Source organism: Canis lupus, chromosome 27, assembly GCF_048164855.1.
Source record: "Canis lupus baileyi chromosome 27, mCanLup2.hap1, whole genome shotgun sequence".
Taxonomy (NCBI): Eukaryota; Metazoa; Chordata; class Mammalia; order Carnivora; family Canidae; genus Canis; species Canis lupus.
In genome coordinates, this window is record NC_132864.1 from 13,511,818 (window position 1) to 13,527,538 (window position 15,721).

Consider the following 15,721-nt stretch of genomic DNA (forward strand, 5'->3'; position numbering starts at 1 on the left):
TTCTTCTTTGCTGTATAGATATTGCTGCCATGAATGCCTCTAAAATTTTTTTCTGTGTATATACCTTACTTTTATAGAATAAATTCACAGAGGTGGAATTACTAGGTTAAAGTGCATAAACATTTTTAAGGCTTACCTGGTAAGCTTTGTTTAAATCAGAAACCTATTACCTCAGCACAGGACTGCTTTGTAGATTAGATTATAAGTTGTATGCAGTGCCATCTTAAGTGCTTATCTGTAAACAACTTCTTTCCCATTTGAGAAAGCATGTGGCACTTTTAAAACAAGAAGCTGTCCCTTTCCATCAGCCAGTGTGAGAACTAGCTGATTGAAGTATTGGTCCAACAGTATACCGCCTGGCTGCTAAGACAGCTGAAATGACAAGATCAGCTTGGTTTAACTTAAGACCAAAGGCTTGCAGAAGGCTGTCATGATTAAAGTGAACCTGAAGTATAGGAATTGGCTTGGCAGAAGGAAGTGGTGGTGGGGAGAGGGAGGCTTCTAGCTGAGGGAAGGCAGACTCCCTGAGATGGAAAGGAGTTGGCATATTTGAGGAACAGACCAGTGTCCTTCCCCAGATGCAGTGAGTGTGTGGCAGGAGATGAGACTGGTTACGAAGTGGGGTCCGCAGGGCCAAGTGACATGGCACCTATGAGGACAGCCTGTGTTCTCATTAAGAACAAGAGTAATGTTGGATTTGTAGTTTGGGAAGACCACTCTGGCTGCTTTGTAGAGCGTGGATTGGAGGTAGATAAGAACAGGTCGGAGGTGGCCATTCTTTGAAGAGATTGGAAGTTGAAGGAGAGCATAGAGGTCAGCCTGATGCTGGAGGAGTGTTGGGTCTCGGGAAGAATCTTTATTTTCTTTTTTAAAAAATGGCAGGGTCTGGAATATTTATATCCTACCTAAACTGAGCTAGAACTGAAGGACAGGTTAAAGACACAGAAGAGAGAGGGAATTAGGAATGGACTGAGGTTCCTGGAAAAAGATGATACCCCAAGCTCACACACAGAGGGGATCAATTGGCCTTTGATTAAGAGAGGAAGACTTCCTCCATTTTTGTAGGAAGGGAGAAGGAGAATCTGCAGATGTTGGTTGGGTTGTAGAGGTTTGAATGGTGTATTTCTAGGAAAATTTTAATGATATGTTCAAACCTAGCATACTTGGAACAGAATTTCATTTGAATCTCTGAGAATCTGAAGTCTGACGAGTGTGTTATTGGAAGCAGTAAAATTACTGCCTTTGGTTAGTATTTCTAGGAGAGATTAAGGAGTACCTTAGAACCACAGCATTTTATTATTTATTTTAAAAACAGATTTTATTTATTCATGAGAGAGGCAGAGACATAGGCAGAGGGAGGAGCAGGCTCCCCACAGGGAGCCTGATGTGGAACTCAATCCCAGGATAACAACCTGAGCCGAAGGCGGACGCTCAACCACTGAGCTACCCAGGTGCCCGGAACCACAGCATTGTAGAGCTGGAAAGAATCTTTTGAGATCACCACATTTTTTTTCACCTCTTTTTTGCTTATAATACTGAGAAGAAATATAATTTACCTCAGATTATATAGGTGTGTGATAAATGTGTACATGTACCAGTGTGTCCTCTTGTCCCAGTTCCTGGTTTTTTCTCTTTAACATACTGCTTTAATAGAAAAAATCTTTGATTTAGAAATATGAAACATTTTTACTTCAAGATTAATTTATTAGGAAATTAGGTTTATTTTATTTATTTATTTATTTGGAAATTAGGTTTAGACATCTAACATGTTTGATTTATGATTTTCCTAATTAAAGAAAAATGCTGTTGGGATCCCTGGATGGCTCAGCAGATCTCACTGAAGATTGCTTTATGCAGTGGTTTGCCAGACTCTTGAGAGGCACATAACTCGTAGACTGGGAACCTCTGGGGTAGCTAATTGCGCTGAATTTTTTCTTTTTTTTTTTTTGAACAGAGGTGTTTTGTTTTTGTTTTGTTTTTTTAAATATTTTATTTATTTATTCATGAGAGAGACAGAGAGAGAGGGGCAGAGACACAGGCAGAGGCAGAAGCAGGCTCCATGCAGGGAGCCTGATGCGGGACTTGATCTCGGGACTCCAGGATCATGCCCTGGGCCAAAGGCAGGCGCCAAACAACTGAGCTATCCAGGGATCCCCCACGCTGAATGTTTTGAGATAGTCTTGCTGTGTTGGGTATTTTTGATATTTCAGGGAGGTGCTTTCAGATTCTTGAGAAAGGTGACCAATTCCAGCTGTTGGGTTTCAACATGGTTGGCTCCATGTCTGAGACTATGTTCTATGCTGAGTTCTTAGCTTATGATGTATATGAGAAGAAGACTTTTCAGCATTTTTATTATTATTCTTTTGGTTTTTATTTTTATTTTATTTTATTTAAAAAATATTCAATTTATTTATTCATGAGAGACACAGAGAGAAAGAGAGGCAGAGACATAGGCAGAGGGAGAAGCAGGCTCCCTGCAGGGAACCCGACGTGGGACTCGATCCTGGGGCTCCGGGATCATGCCCTGGGCTGAAGGCGGCACTAAACCACTGAGCCACTGGGGCTGCCCAGGTTTTTATTTTTTTTAAATATTTTATTTATTTGAGAGAACTAGAGCACAAACCAGGGGAAGGGACGGAGGGAGATGGAAAAGCAGACTCCCTGCGGAGCAGGACCCTGGGATCATGACCTGAGCCAAAGGCAGAAACTTAACTGACTGAGCCTCCCAGGTGCCCCTAGCATTTTATTTTTATTTATTTTATTTTATTTTATTTTATTTTTTTTTATTGGTGTTCAATTTACTAACATACAGAATAACACCCAGTGCCCGTCACCCATTCACTCCCACCCCCCGCCCTCCTCCCCTTCTACCACCCCTAGTTCGTTTCCCAGAGTTAGCAGTCTTTACGTTCTGTCTCCCTTTCTGATATTTCCCACACATTTCTTCTCCCTTCCCTTATTTTCCCTTTCACTATTATTTATATTCCCCAAATGAATGAGCAATATACACGTTTAATGCAATCCCTATCAAAATACCATGGACTTTCTTCAGAGAGTTAGAACAAATTATTTTAAGATTTGTGTGGAATCAGAAAAGACCCCGAATAGCCAGGGGAATTTTAAAAAAGAAAACCATATCTGGGGGCATCACAATGCCAGATTTCAGGTTGTACTACAAAGCTGTGGTCATCAAGACAGTGTGGTACTGGCACAAAAACAGACACATAGGTCAGTGGAACAGAATAGAGAATCCAGAAGTGGACCCTGAACTTTATGGGCAACTAATATTCGATAAAGGAGGAAAGACTATCCATTGGAAGAAAGCATTTTATTTTTAAAATGACAAGCTTTATTTTCTTACGAGCTGCTCCCAGAGCTCTTAACACAAAGAATCTTAGTGTAGATCTGTAGGTCTTTTGGATACTGTGAAAGAAGAAAAGTCTTCCTGAGAATTAAAAAATACCTTTATACCTTTATTCGTAAGATTTATTTTGTGTGTGCTTGAACCTTTTTTATTTTATTTTATTTTATTTTATTTTATTTTATTTTATTTTATTTTATTTTATTTTATTTTATTTTATTTTATTTTATTTTATTTATTTAGTGTGCTTGAACCTTAAATAACTGTAGTTCGTCCAGTATATATACTTCCTTCATGTGTCTTCCTTGATTTGTTCATTGTTAGGTTTATGAGATTTATCTCTAACTTATTAATTTAAAACACACTCATAGTAGGGTCATATTGTGTAAACACCTCTTCACAATATACTTCTGTAGGTTTGAGACATTTCTTTGCTGGTAATACAACCCTATTTAAAATAATAAGTTACTGTTTGGTATCACACTCTTTGGAAGTACTGCACTTAGTTTAATTATACACGTTAGATTGTTTCCATTGTTTTCCCCAGAAATGTTTGCATAGAGGAATATATAAACATTTATTTTATTTTTTTTTAAATTTTTTTTTTTATTTATTTATGATAGGCACACAGTGAGAGAGAGAGAGGCAGAGACACAGGTAGAGGGAGAAGCAGGCTCCATGCACCGGGAGCCCGACGTGGGATTCGATCCCGGGTCTCCAGGATCGCGCCCTGGGCCAAAGGCAGGCGCCAAACTGCTGCGCCACCCAGGGATCCCTATGAGAGATACATAGAGAGAGGCAGGGAGATAGGCAGAGGGAGAAGCAGGCTCCCCACAGGGAGCCCAATGCGGTCCTCGATCCCAGGACCCCAGGATCACAACCTGAGCCAAAGGCAGACACTCAACCACTGAGCCACCCAGGCGTCCCTAAATATGCCCTTTTTAATAAGTTGGTTTCTTCTGTTTTTCTCAGTCCTCTTACCAGTGACTGAGAACCCCCAAATCTACAAGTCTGGTTGTGACATCACCCTTTCGTGGGACATTTGTTTGTCATCTGCCTGGTCGGGTTCCTGTGCTCTGGGGAAACTATTCTTTACTATGACCTCTCTGTACCTTGATTGAGGAGACAGTAGCTGTTAGCAGAAAGATCTGTTATTTTGTATACTCCAAAGTTGAGAAGACTCTAGATGTTCACATTATGTTAAAAATTCTTTATGAAGGGGCACATGGGTGGCTGAGTGGTTGAGTGTCTGCCTTTGGGTCAGGTTGTGATCCCGGGATCCTGGAATCGAGTCCGGCATCAGGCTCCCTGCAGGGAGCCTGCTTTTCCCTCTGCCTCTCTCTCTGCCTCTCTCTCTCTGTCTCTCATGAATAAATAAATAAAATCTTAAAAAAAAAAAATTCTTTTTGGAGACCTGGTCTGAATATGGAGATTTTTTCCAGCATGATAGATTCTTCTTGGGGAAATGCAGAGAACCTGGAAGAAGCTGGTTCCAGCTGCTGCTCCCTTTTTTGCAGAGCCAGGGTGGGCCAGGTCCCATTTTAGTGCTCATGGTGGGTGCAAACGCCCCTCTTCCTGCTCACTGCTCGCAGTTTTGAGGGGGTAGAATAAGTGTGCTTTTACTTCTGAGGCCTAGGAATGCATAATACTATCTATCCGCCCGACAGATTTCATGTCTTGTTCCAGCTTCCCCTTTCCTCTCTCCAGCCCTGTTGTCCTACACAGGCTCAAGTAGGTCACATCACCGTTGCCTGGACCGTCACACTGCTGCCACACTGCTGTCCATGCTACTAACCTGTCTCTCCCCAGGTCTGTTCTCCACACTGTCATAGAGTGGTGCATCTAAAATGTAGATCTGCTTATGCTAGTCCTGCATAACACCCGTGGTGGTGCCCTCTGTGTCTGCAGCAGTGGTTTTGTTTTTGCTCCTGGAGAGTTTTCTCCAGGAGCGGTCCCTGGGCCTGGCTAATTAGTGTAGGTAGGTTCTTTTTGCAAATGTAAGATACCTTACAGATATCAAAGCTGATATCTCTCCAGCCTTGAGAACTTTATGCAGGCTCCTGGGGCTCAGGAATTTTCTGGTCGAGGACGCAGGTCACCCTGTCCTACTGTGGGATTCAGAGAGATTAAAGATTGACTACCAAGTCTAATGTTGAAAAGCCTGTTACTAGATCACGTCTTCTAACTCTTGGTATTGCTTTCATGAAATCTTTAAGCAGAATTACCAAAATATCTTAGAGCCCATCTAAGGGCCCAGGAGTTTGGGCAAAGACATTCTTTTTTTAAAGAATGTTTTGAATCAGGGTTTATGGGGATGGAAAAATGTAGAAATCCTCTTTGCAGCTTCTCAGGTTGGCAGTGGATTTGTTTGACAACTTTTAGCTTCTAGGTAACCCTTTTCAGGGGACATCTGTTTAATATGCACACACAGTTAGCTGTGTGCTCTTTTCCTGTGGTAGTATCCTAGAAATACTGTGAATGATACAGTGAAATATTTACAGTTAATCTGGTGGTTGGGGATACTAGCATCTTTATACATTTTTGTATGTCTTTTATTTTAAAAAGTAAATAGATGCTATGTGACACTCAGCATTTCAGTTTTCTGTGTTGCTGGCTCCTTAAGGGAATCCCATTTTGCTGCTGTACATACATCCATTATCATTACCATCTTTTGAACTGAACTTGTCTTTTAGGTGGGTATAAAGGATAGCTGGTATCTACTTTTTTTTTTTAATTTTTTTAATTTCAATTTTTTAATTTTTTTTCTCTTCTTCATGAGAGAGAGAGAGAGGCAGAGACACAGGCAGAGGGAGAAGCAGGCTCCATGCAGGGAGCCCCATGTGGGACTGATCTCCAGGATTACGCACTGGGCCGAAGCCAGGCGCTAAACCACTGAGCCACCCAGGGATCCCCTCTATTTTGTTTTTAGACTGCTTTATGGAGGTAAAATATATGCATCCATTGTAAGCATACAATTCAGTGATTTTTTAAAAAGATTTTATTTATTTGAGAGAGTGAGAGCTGGGGAGGGGGAGAGGGAGAGGCCAGCTCTCCACAGAGCAGGGAGCCTGAAGCTGGGCTTGATCCCAGGACCTTGAGCCACCCAGGTTCCCCGTGATTTTTAATAAATGGATAGAGTTATGCAGTCACTACAGTCCAATTTTAGAATATTTCTGTTGCCGCTGGCAAGTCATTTCCCACTGCCACCTCCGGCCCCAGGCAATCACTGATCTGCCTTCTGTCTTACACCTTTCCTGGACATTTTGTGTAAGTGCCGTTATGTTATATAGTGTTTTTGTGTCTGGCCTCTTCCACATAACATGTTTTAAGGCTCCTCATGTTGTAGTTCATTGCTATTATTGGCTAAAATATTCCGCTTGAGGGGTATACCATATTTTATTTATCTATTCACTATTCATTAACTTAAGTTTTCATTAAAGGAAATCATGCTCCTAGTTCCGAATGTCCTGATTTTGGTACTTACGAGCTTGTGTGAAAAATTCAGTAGTTCTGTGCCCTTGCTCTGATATAACAGATTAACTGTCCATCCCCACCCTCCTTTTTTTTTCTTCCTGGGAAGGGAAGATGAATTTCAAGAGTTAACATGCAAATGAAGCATAACTTTTTCTTCTTTTAACATTGTCTTCATGATTATGTTATCTTTTCTTTACCTGTTTGTTCTCAGGAGAGTTATTAGAGTTTTTGAGAGAGCATCTGTTCTACATCATCTGCATTTGTCCTGTTAATTTTTTTTTTAAAGATTTTATTTATTCATGAGAGACAGAGAGAGAGAGGCAGAGACACAGGGAGAGGGAGAAGCAGGGTCCATGCAGGGAGCCCGATGTGGGACTCCATCCTGGAACTCCAGGATCACACCCTGAACCAAAGGCAGATACTCAACTGCTGAGCCACCAGGTGTCCCTTGTCCTGTTAATTTTCTAAGGGGGTTTACTGTCATAGATTGGGAAACTCAAAATGACGACATAAAGGGAGTAAAAAAACTACACTTCTTTAGCCTAGAGAACTTGTAACAGCTGTATTTAACACCCTCCAGTCCGTTCAGGAAGTATGCTGAGTGTCTACCCTGTTCCAGGCCTTTTCTTAGTGCTGTAGGTTTGGCAGTGACCAGAACCAAACACTGCTATCTATTAGGGCTTCCCATTACATTCAAATAAAAATCTGAATTCCTTCCTGGGACCCGCAGGGCCCACATGATCTGGACCCTGCCCACTCTCTGAACCCCTCTCTCTCTACATGTCCTCCTGCCTCACTCCACTCAGCTACACTGGCTTCCTTGCGGTTTCCTAAACTCCAGACTCATCTGCACCTTGAGATTTCTTGGTTCTTCTACTTGGAACATACTGCTCCTAGGTCTTTGCATGATTGGTGCCTCGTAGTCATTCGAGCCTTGGTTCAAAGGTCACCTCCTCAGGAATCCTTTCCCTGCCACCCCAACTGGAAAAAAGACCCTCCAAAGGCACTGTCCCATCACCCTATTTTGTTTTGTTTCCTAGAGCTCTATACTACTTAAAACATTCTTTTCAGTTACTTCCATGTTCATTGTCCATTCTCCCCTGACCAGAATTTAGGCTCCATGGAAATCTAGAGAGACTGTATGTCATTCACAATCCACTTAGGATAGTGCCTGACACATAGTAGGTACCCCTAAAGATTGTTAAAGAATGAGACGGTTTTCAGTATAGCTGTCACAGCTAAACTGAAGGGAGGGAAGGAGTAAAATTGTCAAGTATGACAAGAGGTGTAGTTAGGACCCATGTGTAAAAGGGCAGGAAGGTTTTACCATTGTCTGTGGGAGACTTGCCTGGAAGAAGTGCCCAAATGGGGTTGGCTCTCTAGTTGAGTTAATAAAAAATACCTGTGCTGGCACCTTCATTTTACAGCTGATTAAGTTTTAAGTCAGGGCTAAATTTGTACTTGGTAAATACCAGATAGCCACATTTACCTTTTTATAAATACAATGCTTAGGGTGCCTGGGTGGCTCGGTCAATTAAGCAGCTGAGTCTTGGTTTCAGCTCAGGGTCCTGGGATTGAGCCCTGCATCGGTCTCCATGCTCAGCAGGGAATTTGCTTGAGAGTCTCTCTCTCTCTCCCCGCTCTGGCTCCTCCCCCCTACTCATGCTTTCACTCTCTCAAATAAATAAATAAATATTTTTAAAAAGCTGTTTAGGGGGGAAAAAAAAAAGCTGTTTAGGGGACCCCTGGGTGGTGCAGTGGTTTGGCGCCTTTGGCCCAGGGCATGATCCTGGAGACCCGGGATCGAGTCCTGTGTCGGGCTCCCTGCATGGAGCCTGCTTCTCCCTCTGCCTGTGTCTCTGCCTCTCTCTCTCTCTCTCTTTCTCTCTCTATCGTGAATAAATAAATAAAATCTAAAAAAAACAAAAAAAACAAAACAAAATAAAAAGCTGTTTAACTTAGAATATGGCAAAATAAGAGACCACCTGACAAAGTTCTGTTGCTCACAATATTCTTGTGAAACAGTCCCTCATTAGCACTCATTGGACATTTGATACTTGTGTAAACCAAGGCACAGTGAGATTCATGGCTTGTTTGGGATTGATCATAAACAGAGAGCATTAAGGGTTTCCTCTTTCCTGTTTGTAGTCCCGCTTTTTAGCTAGCAGAATTTATCAGTGTTCTTATTTGTACAGGAGTTTGCAAGAAGGGCATTTGTCTGTTCCCACCATGTTTTGTAGAAACCTCTTAAAAGTATTTACTATTCTTCACTAGAATTACTTGTCCCACTTTCTCTACCAGTGGCCAACACTATTCTGTTTATATTTGTAGCCCAATGACCCAAGTACTCAAGAAATATATATTGAATGAATGAATGAGAACTTAAAAATCTGAGATTTTCTAAAGTATGAAAACTGGCTTTGTTTTCCTTTGAGTTTTTAAATTAATTTTGTCTCCAGTAATAACTTCTAATTTTGACTTAGATTGACCACACTTTAGGAGTTAATATGCTCATATCCTGAGATTAAAGATAGTAAATGGTAGTTGTATTTGCCATGGATCTAGTTTTTTGTTTTTATGTTGAATTTTTTTTCCCTAAGAATCTTGCTATCTGGGATCCCTGGGTGGCTCAGCGGTTTAGCGCCTGTCTTCGGCCCGGGGTGTGATCCTGGAGACCTGGGATCGAGTCCCACGTCGGACTCCCTGCATGGAGCCTGCTTCTCCCTCTGCCTGTGTCTCTGCCTTTCTTTCTCTCTGTGTCTCTCATGAATAAATAAGAATAAGATTCTTTTTTTTTTAGAAATTTTTTTTTTAATTTTTATTTATTTATGATAGGCACACAGTGAGAGAGAGAGGCAGAGACACAGGCAGAAGGAGAAGCAGGCTCCATGCACCGGGAGCCCGATGTGGGATTCGATCCTGGGTCTCCAGGATCGCACCCTGGGCCAAAGGCAGGCGCTAAACCGCTGCGCCACCCAGGGATCCCAAGAATAAGATTCTTAAAAAAGAATCTTGCTATCTGTACCTAAAACATAGATTTGAAAATTGTGGCTTATATCTAATGTAACTGCACATACTAAAATACTGTGGATCTCTGGAACATTTGAAAAGTAAAACTAACCTTATACAATTGTGTTTAAATGCTTAGAAAAAAATCTGTAGAATGATTAAGTAGAAAAGCATTCAAGTGATTTTAGGACTTAATGTGACTTCCTGTCTCTGTTGATATTTTGAGCAACTACCAATGATATTTTACAGGAAGAGGGAAAGCATATTGACTGTCATATGAGTCAAGTGTTCGGAGTTTAGTGGGAGAAAAAGTATAAAAAACCACCCATCCGGGACACCTGGGTGGCTCAGTGGTTGAGCATCCGCCTTTGGCTCAGGGCGTGATCCTGGGATCTGGAATCGAGTCCCACATCGGGCTCCTTGCATGGAGCCTTGCTTCACCCTCTGCCTATGTCTCTGCCTCTGTCTCTCATGCATAAATAAAATCTTAAAAAAACAAAAACAAAAAAACACCCATCCTAGGAACCGGTAATCATCCATTTCAAATAAATTTTGTGGCTTGATATTTTTTCTTCAGGGTAAATGCATATTTTATTACCTGCCTTTAGAGAAATAGTTGCTTGTCTGCTGTTGATGTTTTTTAAATTCTTAAATTTTTATTTTTTTATAGTAAACAAGACATTTTCTTTTTTTTAAGACTTTATTTGTGAGAGAGCACAAGCAGGGGGAGCAGCAGGAGAGGGAGGAGTAGGCTCCCCCTTGAGCAGTGAGCCTGACACAAAGCTTGACCCCAGGATCATGACCCGAGCTGAAGGTGGATACTCGACCGACTGAGCCACTCAGGTGCCCCAGGATTTTGTACTTTTAATTCATAAAGAGAACTTCCTTTGAAGTGAGTGGTCAGGGGGTACCTGGGTGGCTCAGTTGGTTAAGCATATGCCTTCGGCTCAGGTTATGATTTCAGGGTCCTGTCAGCAGGGAGTCTGCTTCTCCTTCTGCCTTCTCCCAGCTGCTCATGCTCTGTCTCTCAAATAAATAAAATCTTAATAAGAGAGAGTGGTCAGAAGGTGAGTCTTTGAGATTAGCTTCACTGCTACACAGACTTCCCTCTCTGAGTAAGCTTTTCCCACACTGGCCACACAGATAGGGTGTCTCTTCTGTGTGGGTTTTTCCAGGTGGGATACAATTCCCCCTGGTGTGGAAACTTCCTGCACTTTGTGCAAGCTTAGGGTTTCAGGCCTGTACAGACTCTGATGTGAACAATGAAACCTCCTTCTGATTAAAGGCTTTTCTACACTGATCACATCTATAGGGCTTTTCACCACTGTGAACTTTTCTATTAACAGCCAGGTTACTTTGATTCCTGAAGCTTCTCTGACAGATAACACACTCCTAGGGTTTCTGCCTAGTGTGGAGTTTTTCCTGAATGGCCAAACTACCCTGTTGACTAAAAGTTTTTCCTACACCCCTTGCACTGATGGGGCTTCTTTACTGCTTGTATTCACTGATGTTTAACAAGATTGCCTTTGGCCCTGAAGCTGTTCCACAGTAGATACATTCAAAGGACCTTTGACCAGTATGTATTCTCTCACAGGAGGTTAAGACTGAATTTTGCCTGAAGGATCTTCCACATTCTTGACACTCATAGATCCTCTGTCTCACTCTAGGTGAATCTTTCCGTAGTGTCCTAGAATCCGGGGATTTTTATTCCAGCTTCTCTCTTTTGAAAGAATTCTGGAAATCTCAGTTTGAGGATCCTATGGCCTCAGGGTGATTATATTTGTAGTGGGCTTCTGTCATCACATTGAAATAAGCTGTGTTCTGGGCGAATCTTCCATGACAGTCCAGCAGGGTAGTTGTTGGAAATCCCAATGTATCCATGCCTGCTATATGCTATTTTGTGGTTTTTTTAAAAATAAAGCTTCTGAATGAAGCCTGTGGTTTGATTGGACAAATTATTTACTGACCACAGCCTGTTAGACGCCTCTTAGGAAAACAATTGCCATAACAGTAACTTAGACTCACCGACCCCCCCCCCGCCCACGCGCCCCAAAGAATTCAACAGATTAATCTGATGAGATCACATTATCTTTAATGACTTGTGTTCTGTTTATATAATGTTGGGTAGCCAGCAGTTCCGAGTGGTGTGGTGTGGGAGGGTGGAGAAAACTGAAGTGAGCTTATATAGGGGACTATTATAGATTCCTTGAACACCAGTATGAGTTATTAAACAGTCAAATGTGCCAGATCTAGAACTAGGATTCCCGTTAGTGTGGGCAAACTAGCTGCTAGCATATATCAGACTCTTACACAGTCACACACTGCTCTAAGCAATTTTATGTGGATTATTTTACTTCATCCTCCCAGCAGTCCCAAAATTATCACCATTTTACCTATGAGGAAAATGAGCTTTAGAAATTAAGCAACCTGACTCATTAATAGAATTTGAGTTTGTTCAACTTTAGAAGCTATGCTCTATCTCAGCATATCACTTCCTCTACTCACTTCTGAGACATCAGATTCAACCTCAGCTATGAGAGATCTTTTTCCTTTAGTCAGTTTATGTGGGAAAGTGGCCTTTTCTGTGTAAGTGCCAGTGGAGAAAATCACCTTTCATTTATCTGGTGAACGTTCGTTAACTGTCTGCTGTGCTAGACATTGAAGGTCGAGGTGCTGGACACAAGGCTCTTGCCATAGGGTTTCCTCCTATTCTGTCTTGCCTCAGTGACACCTGTCATGACACCAGAGCGCTCCTGTAATGTCCTGGCGCTGCCTGTCCTCTGTCACCCTTACATGGCCTTCCTGCCAGCAATACCTTAAACCATCTTCCCTCGTTCCTTAAATCAGTTGCATAAGTTTCCCTTTCAGAGGAAACATTGGCTTGAGGCTTTAACGTTATTCCATCTTCAACAAAGGGTTAAAACTGGAAAAAAGAAGTGTGTCATCCCAAATTCATAGAGGGCTATAGTCATACAAGATTTAGAAACAAATGCCTTTAGTATTAAAAAGCAAGACAAAAAATAAACTTAGCATTGGTCTTAAGAAACTAAGAAGGAGGGACCCTGGCTTAGTTGCTGGACATGCGACTCTTGATCTCAATGTCGTGGGTTCAGGCCCCAAGTTGGGCCTAGATCTTACTTACATAAAAATTTTTTAAAATTTTTCAAAAAGAAACTAGGAAGGAAAAAACAATAAACCAAAAGGAAGCAGGAAAAAAGGAAATAGTAAGGATAAAATGTGAATTCGAGAAAATAGAGAACCTCAAACACAAAAGGGAAAAATCTACAAGCTGGTTCCTGTTTAACATCAGTAAAATAAATCACCTTCCCTAGGTAATCTACAGTTAACACAGTCCCGCTGGTCTCAGAATTAGCCAAAATGATTTTTAAATGGGTTAAATAAATAAACCTACTTAAGTATCTGTTAGTAGGAACTGATTAGATAAACGAATGCATCCATATGGTAGATTAACAGCAGTTGCAAATACAAAGAAGGAAGTTCTCTGTGTTCTGCAAGGTATAATACAGTGCATATAAAACACCAGCTTTTGTGTAAAAATAAAAGAGAGGAATAAGAACAAACATTAATGTTTGCTTTCATCTGCATGTAGAAATGCTGGGAGGAAGGATGCATGGCCAAATCAGTAACAGTGCTTTCCTGCATGGTGGGAGTGGGGTAGGTTAGGACAAGAGTTCAGTAAGGAGATGCTTTCCTTGACATTTATTTCATTTTTATTTTTTTAAAAGATTTTATTGATTTATTAGAGAGAGAGACAGACAGATAGACAGGCAGAGGGAGAAGCAGGCTCCATGCAGGGAGCCCGACATGGGACTCGATCCCAGGTCTCCAGGATCATGGCCTGGACTGAAGGCGGCGCTAAACCACTAAGCCACCGGGGCTGCCCTACTTATTTATTTTAAAATATTTATTTATTTTAGTGAGGGGGAGTGCTGTGTGCACACAGGGGAGGTGGTGGAGATAGGAGTGAGGGGGTGGAAGGAGTAGAGGGAGAGGGAGTCTTTTAAGCAGACTCTAGTCTGAGCCCGAGCCAGCCACAGGGCTTCGTCTCCAAACCTTGAGATCATGACCTGAGCCCAAACCAAGAGTCAGACACTTAACTGACTGTTCTAGCCAGGCACCCCTTGATGCATATTTATATTTAAAATTTTGGAACCATGAGAATGCATTATTGGCTATTCAGGAATTAATTTAAGTTCATTATGTATAAAGAGGGTTTTTTTGTTTGTTTGTTTGTTTTTGTTTTTTAATCAGTAATAAAAAGGTGAACATCCCAAAGGAAAAGTGAGGAAAGTGCCTGTATTGTGGTACATCTCTGCCATGGAATCCTAGCCCACCTCTGGAGCGTGTCAGGGAGAGTGAACCAGAAAACAGGGGCTATCTCAGGGTGTTGAGAACACAGACAAAACGTTTCTTTTTTGGTTATAACGTTCTTAAGTTCTTGCAGTGACTCCTCTTCATTATGGGGGGGGGGGCAATTTCTAAAGAAGCAATTAAGAAAAAGGAAGTTTAGAAAAAAAGGAAGAAAAGAAAAAGTAAAGAGTCTTAAGGGAAGCCAGCTCTAGCAGATACGACACAGATTGCAAAGTGGCAGTAATTGTGGCAAATAATGCCGTGGCAGTAGTGCAAATATTGAATTTTCAAACCTGTAGAAGGACTCACTCATCACTGTGTTCTTGGGGGCCCAGGGGATTCTGGAAAAATGAGTATTTGAAGTAGAAAGTAATGGCAAAAGAAGGAATAATACATAGATGCGGTGGGTAATTTTGGAAGTAATGTTTGCATAGTACATCAAACGGAGGGGACGAAGAGTTACACATTAAAAAAGACAGCTTTGAAGATTCATGTGAAATAAAATATGAAGAATAATCTTAACAGTCATGAGGAAACAGCCTCACAATGGAAAATATCAGTAAAGTGAAATTATCTTAGAGAATTTATGTTTTCATGCCACGTACACTTAGGCCAAAACCAAACATGGATACGTCCTTAATGTGTGTGTGTTGTCACTTCCCATGGATGAAGACATAAAGGATGGATGAGGAAACAGAGCAGTGGTACAGTGTGCGGAATATGGATGGATTTTGTTTTCCTTCAAGGAATATATGGGTTTTATTTTTGTAGCGAATACTTATTTTTTTTAAAGATTTTATTTATTTATTCATGAAAGACACACAGAGACACAGGCAGAGACACAGGGAGAGACAGAAGCAGGCTCCATGCAAGGAGCCTGATGTGGGACTCGATCCCAGGTCTCCAGGATCACACCCTGGGCTGCAGGCAGCACCAAACTGCTGCGCCACTGGGGCTGCTGCGAATACTTATTTTGAAGCAGGAGAAGTCCTCTGGAGTAATAAAGTGTTTTCTAAGGAAGGGACTAATTAATTTGGTGGACAGCACAATGACTCAATATTACATAGGCTGTTTTGTTACTGGGACATATCACTCTTAATGTAAGTCATCCCAGTAAACTTCACCAATCTTTAGAGAAAACTCTTTAAATGCTGAAGAGAAGGTAAAGAGAAGCTGTTGGGGGAAATGTGAAGTCTTCTACTTAATTATTCATTGCAACTACAAAGGATTAAGCTATGGAATTATGTCCATCTCCTTATATTTTTACATATGCTTTTTTTTTTTTTCCAGGTTGGTGGCACCAAGGCTGGTGTAGTCCGGTTTCTTGGGGAGACAGACTTTGCCAAAGGGGAATGGTGTGGTGTGGAGTTGGATGAGCCTCTTGGGAAGAACGATGGGGCAGTTGCTGGAACCAGGTTTGTTTGGAGTTGGAATCTTATCTCCCTCTTGCATGTAAAGGTGCTCAAACAGATTTCACCAAGAGCTGCATTAAAAAAAATATATATA

General features: G+C 41.4%; 1 protein-coding gene and 1 pseudogene across 22 annotated transcripts in view; one reads left to right on the top strand and one right to left on the bottom strand.

Annotated features, from left to right (window-relative positions):
• CLIP1 (CAP-Gly domain containing linker protein 1) overlaps positions 1–15,721 on the top strand; it is a 124,776-nt gene that overhangs the window by 40,957 nt on the left and 68,098 nt on the right. For all 22 annotated transcript variants that reach the window (XR_012019163.1, XM_072802361.1, XM_072802381.1 and 19 more), the window contains one exon: positions 15,506–15,630. Coding sequence is in view for 21 of the 22 variants with exons in the window: in XM_072802361.1 (XP_072658462.1) it covers positions 15,506–15,630 (125 nt within the window). In the remaining variant the exon portion in view is untranslated. The remainder of the gene's footprint in view (positions 1–15,505; positions 15,631–15,721) is intronic.
• On the bottom strand, positions 305–11,707 carry LOC140619099 (uncharacterized; annotated as a pseudogene).